This window comes from Chanodichthys erythropterus, chromosome 4 (assembly GCF_024489055.1).
Source record: "Chanodichthys erythropterus isolate Z2021 chromosome 4, ASM2448905v1, whole genome shotgun sequence".
Lineage (NCBI taxonomy): Eukaryota > Metazoa > Chordata > Actinopteri > Cypriniformes > Xenocyprididae > Chanodichthys > Chanodichthys erythropterus.
In genome coordinates this window covers 9789258-9802500 of record NC_090224.1, presented here as the reverse complement: position 1 = coordinate 9802500, position 13243 = coordinate 9789258, and the positions used below count along the sequence as shown (strand labels likewise).

At 40.4% G+C, this 13243-nt stretch overlaps 1 protein-coding gene across 7 annotated transcripts in view; it reads left to right on the top strand.

Moving 5' to 3' along the window:
- LOC137019033 (SAM and SH3 domain-containing protein 1-like) overlaps window positions 1-13243 on the top strand; it is a 269352-nt gene that overhangs the window by 219963 nt on the left and 36146 nt on the right. For all 7 annotated transcript variants that reach the window (XM_067384005.1, XM_067384004.1, XM_067384003.1 and 4 more), the window contains exon 2: window positions 1866-1994. In XM_067384005.1, the coding sequence (XP_067240106.1) occupies window positions 1866-1994 (129 nt within the window). The remainder of the gene's footprint in view (window positions 1-1865; window positions 1995-13243) is intronic.

Sequence of the window (13243 nt, the reverse complement as noted above, 5' to 3'; positions counted from 1 at the left end):
TTGTTTAACTGCGCATCTGACAACATAAATCTCACATATTCACATCATGTTTTGTCTAAAAGCTGGAGGTGCACTGCAGGCCAGCAGATCGGAATGCAAAAGCTGGAATTTCTCACAGAGAGCAGCGTTCCGTTGGGAGTCTCAGTATTCTGAGATCATCTGTTTGGAGTTTTGTTGGAACTGATCGGCTAAGAGACATTTTGTGAAAAGCAAAAAACTATTTTACCTCTAATCTTGTTATATTATTCATAAGACGTATTTTATTTATAACTTATTTTCAGCACTACTCTTATAGCTTTGATTTGAATGCAGCCCTAATTGCATAAGTCCATATCTGCACACGACAACTTTACCAACGAGTGTGTGAGGCGCTGGTTTTCCTACCTCTGGCCCATACACACAATGACAGGATGTGTGTGTTTGTCAGCATGGTCCTGAGCAGGAAGAAGTCCTTTGTGTTTGACTTCTAATTCAACAGGACTTTAAAGGGCATCTAGTACAGCAGCCAGAGAGATCCAGCCTAGCCTAGAACTGAGATACAACAAACATGCTCTTAAATGTAATAAACTCTTCCATTTAAGAAAAGAAACTATGCCACCTGCAGCTGCTGTTGTATTAAGTTTTCTAAAGAAGCTAATCTCTGGTTTTGAGTAAAGGACCTTCCCGTTGTATCTGCTTTTTTTGCAGCAGTCTGAGGTCATTCACTGTTACGTGTGTGTCACGAGCTTGTAGAAAAATAGAATGCACCCACACGCTGAAGTCAGAGCCAGGCAGCACCACAATTGAATATCTGCACTCACAACAAGACTGCTACAAAGGTCAGAGAAGGTCATAAGGGCTGGTTAGTAGGAGAGGGCTTCTGCGCTTGTGTGTGTGTGTGTTCTTGTATACATGGTTTATGAAGACATATGTGTATAATGACATGGGTATTACAACGTAAACATGGTTTATGAGGACACTTACTGTGTCCTCGTAAACCAAACGGCTTAAAAACATACTAAACTGTGTTTTTCTTTTTTTTTTAATTAAAAAAATGCAGACATTTTTCTGTGTAGGGTAGGTTTAGGGGGTAGGGGTAGTGTAGGGGGATAGAATATACAGTTTTTACAGTGTGTGTGTGTGTGTTTTGAGTTTTTCAATACATGTTGCACAGAAAATGCTACCAGAGCGTAAGAAAGCACTTTTTATACTCACCTTGTAAATATATATACAAATTTTTTTGTTATTTTATGTAATATTACATAAATAATTAGAAAAATAAAAAATAATATATTATTATATTCTAGATTAATACACTTTTTTTGGGGGGGAAATGATTGCATACAATGTGTACCATTACTGAATTTTTTTATGAGATTGTGCTCATATACTTGGCCCATATACTTGGCACAAGAAACCCATCTCAACAAACTGACAACTTCACTGTAAACCAATAGCAGGGAAATTATAACCCCACAAATTCACAAAAGCCTTGCAAAAATCCTGTGGTCTCAGCCCAGAGTGTTGTATGTGGAGTGAAAATAATGGAATGTGAGGGCTAGATGTTTAGTTCAGCTTGTGTGTGACTGTTTGCTTCTTGTCGCAGCAGATGTGTGCAATGTGTTCTGAGTGTGTTAAGTCCTTTTTGGCTGGCGCCGTTCTCGCGATCCTAATTAAAATCGCGTTCCAGTGACAGGTTTTTAATGAAGCTCTCCTACAGCTCCACTCGTGTTTGTTTGTGTTTCTGAGACTGTGAGGGGAGGGAGGCTTAATAATGAGAGATGGAATTTATTTGCAAAGCATGTGATTAAAATTCTCTTTTTAAAATGCCTTTTTTAAATGAAACGCCATCAAAGTTTGTCTCCGTTATATCTCTGTTTGTGCAGGATGGCTCTCTGGGTAATATAGATGACCTGGCACAGGAGTACTCGGAGTACTACAACACATACTTCAGCGACGTCAGCGATCGGATGGAGGAACTACGCAAGCGGCAAGTCTCTCAAGAGCTAGACATGGTAAGTTCAGCCTAAAAGGTTTGCTGCACATTTCAGTCTTAATTGCACATCCGCATTTCTACAGCTGTGGATGTTTGTTTTGTAGAATGACCAACAATTCCATTAAATCTCTGCATCAGTAAATAATTTGTAAGAATTGTTTACATATTTTCGGCATGGATTTAACTCATCTTGCTGTGTTTACTCCCTCAGCATTTGAAACCAGATGAGTTAATCTGGGAGTTAGCTCAGTGAGAAACATTTTCGCGTTAGGTAGAATTTGTGAGTTTTAAAGTTGTGCTCTCAACATTTTTATATCCCTCATTTAAAAAGTTTTACCCTTAAAGAATTTAGTAAGACTTTTGAAATAATGTAAACTCGCATGAGACGAAGACTCCAGTCATATCAGTAGCCCTAACAAAAGTTTGTTGACATGGAGCAGTAACTTCATAGGGGCAGCCATTAGGGTCACATGACCAACTGACTACCATATTGACCAGTGCAACATAAGCAAAACATTTCTTTCTTTTTTTTCCTCTTTTTTTATATATATTTTTTATTTCAAGGACAAATATTATTGCTTGTACAGAGATTATATTTTTTACATTTTCAATCCCTCCCCAACCAACCCAGAACAATCTGCCTTACATGATATTCATTAATGGTAATAGTACAAAAGATGATCAAAATAACAATGATAATAATGATACAATATTGAAACAAAATAGGATAATAAACATATGCCATAGTTAGACAATGGCAATGTTTAAAAAAAAAAAAAAAAATAGAGAAAGACAGTTGGACACCACAATCAAAAGTGTAACCATGATACAACAATAAACATAAGCTCTACATGTCTTCATGTAAATACTCCCCAGGAAGAACATTTATGGCAGAGAAATAGGATAATAAGGGTTGCCAGACATATGAAAATTTATGGGAACGTCTAATTGAATATTTAATCTTTTCCAAATGTAGGTATAACATCAGATCCTGAAGCCAATGCGATGCTTTAAGTGGGTTAGCAGATTTCCAATGTAATAACACCCATCTACGAGCCAATAAGGATGCAAAAGCAATAATGTTTAGTTGTCTTCGAGTCAGATTCGATTCATTAGTTGGAGCACCAAATATAGCAAATTCAGCATATGGCTTCAGTTGTACGTTACATATTTGAGAGAGTGTATCAAATATGGTTAAGTAAACAGTAAGTGTAGGGCATGTCCAAAACATGTGAGTCAGATCAGCTTCTTCAATGTAACATCTTATACAGGTCTTATCAAAAGTAGGATTGAAAGAAGCAATCCTTACCCTGCTTAGGTGCACATGGTGCAAAACCTTAAACTGTTTAAGACTCAATCGGGCACATGAGGTACTACCATTCACTCTATGGAGGTCATTGCTCCAGAACTCCTCTGAGAATACTGTTCCAAGCTCTTTTTCCCATTCACTTTTAACTTTATCTGTTCCTACACTTTTTAAAGACATGAAAATTGTATATATTCTTGAGATAAAACCTTGTAGATGGAGGGGAGCTTCAAACAAAGAGTCTGCAGGAGACTTAGTTGGAATATGTGGAAATGATGGGCTTTGGGCATTCACAAAATGTCGTCTCTGAAAATAACGAAAAAGGTCAGCTTGATTAAGATTGAATTTGGAAACGCAAATCATTAAAACTAGCAAAAAGACCATCAATATAAAGATCGCCAAATTGAGTGATGCCCTTATCTTGCCATTGTTTAAATGCAGAGTCTAGTTTGGCAGGGAGAAATGCATGATTAGTGCATATTGGGCTCTGAAGCAAAAGTGCTTGTCTCGGCTGCAGATGTTGGCGTAGCTGAGTCCAAATTTTAAGAGTAGAATGAACAACCGGATTTGATGTATATTGTGCTATTTTAATAGGTAGGCTAGGTGTTAATAGGGCTTGTAGAGAGGTTGTTGTGCAAGATTTAGATTCTGTTTCACACCAATCAGTGTTACCTGATGGGTGCATCCAGTAGACTATCTTTTGAACCTGAGCTGCCCAATGATAATATAAGAAATTAGGGAGAGCTAAACCCCCATCACCTCTGTTTCTGGAGAAACTCTTTCTGAATCCTAGGGGTTTTTCCTTCCCATATAAAATTAGAAATATGTTTGTCTAATCTTTTGAAAAAAGCTTTGGGTAGGAAGATGGGTAGGCATTGAAATAAATATAAGAATCTCGGGAGAACTGTCATTTTAACACAGTTCACCCTGCCAGCCAGGGTTAGATGAAGAATCCTCCATTTTTTGAAGATCAGATTTAAGTTAAATCAAAAGAGGAGTTAAGTTATTTTCAAATAGTCCTTTATGTGCAATATTGATGCCCAGATATTTAAACCCAGATCTTGCCAAGCGAAAGGTGAACGCAGAGTCAGGCATTTGCCTGGCGAGTGTGTTAACAGGCATGCATTAACTTTTAGAGATATTCAATTTATAACCTGAGAAAGTCCCCAAATTGTGCAAGATTTTGATAGTGTCATTGATACATGATGAAGGATTTGAGATGTCATCAGCGTATAATGAAAGCTTATGTTCAACACCCCATCTGTTTATACCATGAAAAGAAGGTGTGGATTTTAATACCAGAGAGAGTGGTTCAATTGCAATTGTAAGCAGAAGTGAGCTTAATGGGCACCCCTGCCGAGTGCCCCTTCATAGAATTTTTGGATCGCCATTTATTAGTAACCACTGAAGCAACTGGAGAAGTATACAGAAGACGGTTCCACTCTATAAATCTGGGGCCAAATCCAAACTTATTCATAGCAAAAAAAGGTAGTCCCATTCCACACGATCAAATGCCTTTTCGGCATCTAGCGAAACTACAATTTCAGGGGTGTCCTGGGATTGGGGAGTGTAAAGAACATTCAAAAGACGACGAATGTTAGAGAAGATGTGCTGACTTTTTATAAAACCAGTCTGATTAGCTGAAATGATACTGACCAAGGGAGACTCTAATCAAATAGCCAGTAACTTGATTACGATTTTGACGTCTGCATTTAACAAAGAAATTGGTCGATATGAGCTACATTGTGTTGGGTCTTTTTCAGGCTTGTAGTGTAGTCAGTGCTTCGGTAAGGGACTTTGGTAAAGTTCCTTGGGACAAAGAATATTCAAACATGTTAAGCAAGAGTGGGGACAATTTAGTAGAAAACTTCTTATAGAATTCGATCGGAAAGCCAATCGGCCCCGGGGCCTTGCTGCTTTGCAATGCTGATATGGCCGCAGATATGCCTTGTAGCTGGAGGGGATGATCTAAATCTTTTTTTGTGTTCTGATGAAATAGTGGGGACATTTATGATGTCAAAAAACTCTATCAATTTAAACTGACCCTTAGGGGTTTCTGATTTATAAAGGCTAGAATAAAAGTTCGTAAACGTGTTATTAATTGTAAGGGGATCGATAGTTAAATCCCCAGCATCATTTGTGATTTGAAAAATATGTTGAGCTGATGATCTGGATTTAAGCTGATGGGCTAAAAGTCGGCCAGCCTTATCACCGTGCTCATAGAAAAAACCTTGTGACCGGAGAATAAGCCGTTCTGCGTGATTTGATGAAATTAAATTATATTGGGTTTGAAGATCAATCCTTTCTTTATAAAGTTCTGGTGTAGGAGAAGTAGAGTATTGAATGTCAATTTTGGATATCATCCCAATTAGCTGTTGCCTTTTCCTTTCCCTCTCTTTGTTAATAAAAGCAGTATATGAAATAATGTCCCCCCTGAGCACTACTTTCAGCATCTCCCAAAGGAGAGAAGTGCAGACTTGCTCCGTGGAGTTGAATTGTAAAAAATGTTTGCAAAATGAGTCATCTGACAATAGTGAAGAATTAAATTGCCATATGTGGTTCTTAAAATTAGATGGAATGGAGAGATCTAGTAATAAGGGAGCATGATCAGATTCTACAATAGCAGAATATTCAACTCCCTTTACTGAAGAGAAAGCAAAACATTTCTGAGTGTGCCTTTGACAATCTTAATATATTAAAACATTTTCTGCAGAAGTTCTGTTTATGCTTTCCAAGTTTATATTATATTATATTATATTATATTATATTATATTATATTATATTATATTATATTATATTATATTATATTATATTATATTATATTATATTATATTATATTATATTTTATATTATATTATTATATACGCTTGAGTCTGGCCTTAATAAGTAAGGAAATTGAATGCTAAAGGTATTACCACTGTATGGCATGCATGTAATTATTATATTTTAGTCATAAAGTAGCGCAATAGTTTCCGTTCCATCTATGTTCCAGGGACAGTGAACCACAAGCACAGCTAATCACAAAATTCATTTATTTCTTTCATCACTTGGTGCTACAGAATGGCCATTGTAAACCAATGAGCTAATAGAAGGAAACGCTTGTCTTAAACCATTACAAAATGAAGACAAATGTGTTCACCCCCTGCCCTCTCTCCATACGTGTTTGGATTGTCTGCAGTTCTGTCAGTGCTCTGAATTTCTCGTCTGCATCTCAAAGCGTCTATGTTCTCAGGGATGTAGGGTAGTGGGCCACCCAGGGTTGCTAAGAAACCGTTGGACTCATTATGACATGCAGCTGGGGTTGGCACAGCCCAGTGAGGGGATTTTGAGAAAAAGAAAGAAAACATTCTGAAAGTCATGCTCAGCTGTGGTACTGGCCTCAGACAGGAACCAGTCATTCTCAAGGTTTGAAGAACATTAGGTACGCTATTGTGCTGAATTATGTCGATGAATTTTCTCAAATTCTGGAATGAATGATCCAGAATTCCACTGCACACTGTGTCCAGAATTACTATACCAAAACACTATTACTTGTTTGGAATTAGCATTCCCTTACTGCAAAACATCCCAAAACAACCTGTTCTTATTTAAATTAAATATTTTTGAAATCACGATGAACACATTGCATACCCAGATAAATGTTACTGAGAAACCAAAACTAGATAATAATGCAGTTCATAGATTCTTGTCCGTGGAATGCGCCACTTCCGGTACTTTGCTGGTTAATCAACACAGGCAAATTGGAATCAGGGATTTTTTTTAAATGAAGTACTTGAATTTAATCGAGGAATTGTAACAGCCCTAATTTATTTATTTATTTATACTATACTGGTTAAAGGAAAAAGAAATGTAAAAGTTCAAATATTTCTACTTGTGTTCCACATGGGTTTGAAATTATTTTTGAACAATGACAGAATTATCATTTTTTAGGTGAACTCTTCCTTTATACATTCTTTTCACTGTTTTATCCATCTTCTTGTCTAATCTAGTATCTGGCTCCACACCCTGCCCTGTGTAAATCTTTCTAAAGCTAAAGCTGGTTAATACATGGCTGAGCGCAGCACACAACCTGGCTGTATCATCCCACCTAAATCAGCACTGTGGGATACGGCTGTGTTTATTTAGTAATCATGATTCATGCCTCTTCAGTTCTTTCAGTATGGGCTTTATGAATATGATTAATCTATTACTAAATTGCTGCTATTTAAGTTTATCTTTACTTTAATACCATCTCTGCCCCTGTAATTAGCACAAACTTAAGATAGCCACCAACAAAGGCTCAAGATAAAGCTCATGCGGTGGGAATCTGATCTCACTATGAATAGAGTTCAAAAATAGGTCTCCACATTCGGGATGTATCAAAGGATGTTGCGATAAATCCCGAGCAGAGGGTGTTGTCTGTTAAAGGAGGCTCTAGTCCGAGGCTAATGGGGCCAGAGGAAGTGTCAAGTGGGCCAAGTAGGTCATCGCTTTATGTATTTAGTGTTGCTGGTCTTGTGCCATTCTCGGCGGTATCGTGGAAAGGAAATGGGGACATTGGAGTAGCTGCTGGCTAATGGGAAGAGGGATGATATGGATAATGGTGGGAATTTTCTGGGAGATGTTTTGGATTCCATGTGCAAGAAAAACATGTTTGTTTTGGGGCTCTACTGTTTTGTTTAGTAATGTGGATAATTTTGGAAACTCTGTCATCTACTTAATATCATGTCCTTCCAAACCTCTTCTTTTCATATTTACACAGCTCCTAGCCTACCATGACACTATGACTGGGCTAAATCCATTGGGAAAAAAAAAAGTTGTGAAAAAGAAAGGGTAGACTCATTGTTCAAGCAGAGTGGCTGCTATCTAGGGCTGGGTACCGAACTCGATACTTTTTAGGTACCGATCGAACTGCCTCGATACTATCGAGTATTGAAAAGTGTCTTGTCATTTGGTACCAAATTTCGGTACCTCAGAATGGAGCCGAGTAGAGGGGCGGAGAAATGCTTTCGCTGTCTCGTTGAGGAGCAAGTAACGTTGCGCTACATTATTTATATCTAAATATATAAAACTACACGCGTGAGACAGACCCTATGTGCGAGAGGGCGAGTGAATCAATGGTTTCGTTTTCAGTTTATCTCCGAATGGACGGGTGAGAAACGGCTGTTTATGTGAGCAGCCGGTTCACTACAGATACTGTTAACAGAAAACAAAAGTGTCACACTGCCTGCAGAAACAGCGGAACGCGCAATGTTTTTTAGACTAGTTATGGACAGGTACAACTGTGCAGCTTTACATCAGCGTTCGTCCCTCAAGTCTATGAAAACACGCGACCGGTTCGTGACAGGCTCGTTCACCTGCACGAGCACAGGCTCTGCCTCTGGCTCCAGAACGCGAACAATTCTGCTGAAAAAGGGGTATCAGCGTCCTCCTGATACTGCGGATAATCTGCGGGTCGGGCCAAGTAATAAAAAAAAAAACATTCAAATTAATTGCAGGTGGATGAGAGATGAATCATTAATGTGTTGATTTTAATAAAGACACAACTCTTATTTCACGGTAAGACGCAACGAACTTGCGTCACTCTTTCTTCCGCTTTGATCTTGTTAATAATAATTAATTTTTTGAAGAAGAACAATTGCTGAGTGATTTAAAAAGAGCCTCACATACTGAATTTTTGCATTGAAAACTAAACTTTATTAAAACTGTTTGCACTGATTTATTGTGTTGGGTAAATTTTGTTAATTTGTGCTCATTTTATTCCCCGCAGTGGCTCAGGGGATGAGTCTTTGAGTCTGAAAAAAAGTCAACAAAGTTAAAATATAAAACCAAAGATTTTTTTTGAGGTTATGTAATCTTGTTTAAAAATAGTTGTTATAAACTTGTTATAAAATTGGTATCGAAAAAGGTATCGTTTAGGTATCGGTATCGAAGTCAAGGTATCGGTATCGTCTCGGTATCGAAAATTTTTGAACAATACCCAGCCCTGCTGCTATCCAGTCTGGGGGCAGTAACAGGTGATAATCCTCTTCCTGATTGGTATAGGCTGTATTAATTGCTTGATATTTCAGCTTTGCCTTGAGAGACGTAAAATTTACGTGACCATAATTTTTTGACGCTTCAAAAAGTCAAAATGCTATTACTGCCTGTTGTTGTCTTTCAGTCTCTTCTCTGTTCTCTCTGGTTCTTTTTCTTCTTCCTCATATCCTCTCACTAATTTCCATAAACACTGTCACCCAACTAACCTCTCTCCCAAAGGCATGTAACCTTGTATTAGAGGTCAAGCTGGCGATGGGCCCTCGCTTTCTCCCCTAAACCCAAAAGAGGTGAAAGGTCACTGGTTTTAACCAGAGGCAACACTGAAGACTATTGTGAGTGAAGCACGAATGTTGTGGTCTATTCATACTTAGACAGAATGAATCTCTGAGCACATGCAGGAATCCACAGTGAAGGACTTGTATCCTGAACAGCATCAAGTGAGGCCCATGGTTTTCCCTTCACTGCCAGCCTCTTCCTTTCTGACAGAGGTGAAGTCCGTGTGCTATTTGAAGCGGTCTGTTACTTTCTCTTCTCTGTTTCTATTCTCTGGTTTAGTCTGAGGCATTGTCAAATGCCCTAGACATTCCCAAGTTCGATTCTGAGGTTTGATATCTGTTTCATTTCCTCATATCTCAACAGAGCTGACGAGGCTAATTTGGCTTCCACATTTGCTCAGTACTCTTCCTCTCTATCTTGCTCTGCTTTTATAAGAGCTACCCTGATAACAATGAGTTAAGAAAACATCCTCTACTGAATGTGTTGAATGGATAAACCCCCATTTTACATAGAACAAACTAACCATGCTGCTATTTCGCCATCTTTCTTTTTAGCCGTTCCTACAGAGACACTATCCTTTATTTAATTTGCCAGACAGAGAGTCTCTATTAGCCACACAACTAAGCTATGGAAAGCAGTGTGTGTTATTGGGTCTTACCTTGAGCATCAGTTGTGAAGGTGGAATAATAACAGAAAACATCAGGCTCAGTGTTTCTCTTGGTAGATTTAAACATAGACACCATTAACCATTAATATGATTAATGATTAAATTGTCAATTGTTCATGTCAGTTATGGCATAATCTTTATACATCTGTACCTTAAAAGGTCATGCAACAGTTAAGTTACCCTTTGTATAAATGTAGTTAGCTACACTAACAGCAAATATCAATAAGTTCCTAATTATACTGAAGCTATCAGATCTTTAACATTTAATTATAATTATTAATGAATGTATTCATATTTTATGTACAAATATTATTTATATAATAATTTATATATACACTATTTTTCAAAAGTTTGAGATCAGTACCTTTTAAAAAAAAAATCAAATCAAAAGTGAAAGTAAAGACTTTTACATTAAGTTTCTATTTCAAATAAATGCTGTTCTTTTTAACTTTCTATTCATAAAAGAATCCTTTTCACAAAAAAAAAAATTAAGCAGTACAACTGTTTTCAGCATTTATGAGAAGAAATGTTTCTTGAGCACCAAATCAGCATATTAGAATGATTTCTGAAGGATCATGTGACACTGAAGACTGGAGTAATGGCTGTTGAAAAATCAGCTTTAGATAGATAATATAAATTATATAATATAATATAATTATAATGATATATATAAATATAAAAGATAGATAATATAAAATATTATATAAATTATAAATAGTATTTCAAAATATTGCAGTTTTGCTGAAATAGCTGTGGTAAGCATAAGAGACTTTTGAACTGTGTGTGTGTATACACTACTGTTCAAAAGTTTGGGATCGTTAAGATTTTTAATGTTTTTAAAAGAAGTTTAATTTGCACACCAAGGCTGCATTTAATTCATTAAAAATACAGTAAAAACAGTAATTTTGTGAAACATTTTCTATATGAATATATTTTACAATGTAATTTATTCTTGTGTTGGCAAAGCTGAATTTTCAGCATCATTACTGTCACGATCACAGTCTGTTCCTGTTCACTCCGGACTCCATTTCCCATAATCCTCCCTGTCAATCACATGCACTCACTCCACCAATCATCTGTTGCCACATACAGTCATGCACACTCCACACTAATCACTTCACCCAGCTGCAGATCATTACCAGGACTATAAAGGACTTCCACACACACCACCTCACTGCGAAGTATTGTTTAACTGTTGTTGCAATTCCGAGCGTTTTCCTGTATTCCCTGTCTGCCTGTTCCTTGTTGCCGTTACTGCCTGTTCCCTGTTTTTTGACCCATTGCTGCCTGTCCTGATCCTTGCCTTGCATACTGTTCTGTGAGTGATATCTGCCTGCCTTTTGACCTACCGCCTGTACCCTGACTACGACCCTGCCTGTCCTTTGCTGCTTACGTTTGTTCCTGATTGACTCTGCCTGTACGACCATTCTTACATTTAATAAAACGCTGCACTTGGATCCCCTGCCTGAGTCTCCATTCACAACAGAATACTTCGCCAAACCCGGATCCAGCAGCTTTTCCGAGCGTGTCCAGTCTCAACATGGACCCAGCGGTGCGATTGGTCAGCCTTCGCCAAGGTACCCGTACCCTTGAGGTGCACATTCAGAACTTTTTAGATATCGCTCATTTGTCTGATCTGCCGGACTGTGCCCTCATTGACTTTTTTTGTTATGGGTTAAACGAACCACTAAAGAACAATTTAATCACCAACGGTCCCCGAGAATCGTTCGGTGAATTTCTGGACTTTGCCCTGTTAACAGTTGGTTCACGTTTTACCGTGGGTGTCGCGGAGGATTCCGACACCACGGTAAATCCCGTAATAGCAGCCACGCCCGAGAACACTCACAAAATGGCGGCCGCAACAACAACTCACGTCCTCCCAGATCTTCCAGAGTCAAGTCACGCCTCCGCTGATCGCCCAGAGCCACGTCACGTCTCTGGATCTGTCCAAGGGCGCAGAGGACTACGTTCTAGTGTGGTTGATCCTCCACTGACTTCAGCTCGAGCAGCTGGCATTCCGAAGCCTCAGCCAGCCGCTTCGCTCTCAAGCCAGCCGACCGCTTCGCACTCAAATCAGCCGGCCGCTTCGCTCTCAAGCCCGGTGCCCGCTTCGCACTCAAGCCCGGTGGCCGCTTCGCACTCAAGCCCGGTGGCCGCCTCGCACTCAAGCCCGGTGGCCGCCTCGCACTCAAGCCCGCCGGCCGCCTCGCACTCAAGCCAGCCGGCCGCCTCGCACTCAAGCCAGCCGGCCGCCTCGCACTGAAGCCAGCCGGCCGCCTCGCACTCAAGCCAGCCGGCCGCCTCGCACTGAAGCCAGCCGGCCGCCTCGCACTGAAGCCAGCCGGCCGCCTCGCACTGAAGCCAGCCGGCCGCCTCGCACTGAAGCCAGCCGGCCGCCTCGCACTGAAGCCAGCCGGCCGCCTCGCACTGAAGCCAGCCGGCCGCCTCGCACTGAAGCCAGCCGGCCGCCTCGCACTGAAGCCAGCCGGCCGCCTCGCACTGAAGCCAGCCGGCCGCCTCGCACTGAAGCCAGCCGGCCGCCTCGCACGCAAGTTCGCCGGCCGCCTCGCACGCAAGTTCGCCGGCCGCCTCGCACGCAAGTTCGCCGGCCGCAACGCACGCAAGTTCGCCGGCCGCAACGCACGCAAGTTCGCCGGCCGCAACGCTCGCAAGTTCGCCGGTTGCAACGCTCGCAAGTTCGCCGGTTGCAACGCTCTCAAGTTCGCCGGTTGCAACGCTCTCAAGTTCGCCGGTTGCAACGCTCTCAAGTTCGCCGGTCGCTATGGACTCAGGCGCCCTGGACGCGATGGACAAAAGGGCTGCTTTGCCAGTGCCCACGGGCAAGATGGCCGCCCCTGCGGTACGAAAGGATGCAGGGGGCGTTCCAGCCACTGAGTCCGCTCCAGAACCCGATCCAACCAGTGAACCGTCGCCTCACCCTCAGAAGAGGAGGAGGAGGAGGAAGAAGGCGTCCTCCTGTCCTCAAGACACAAACGCCCTT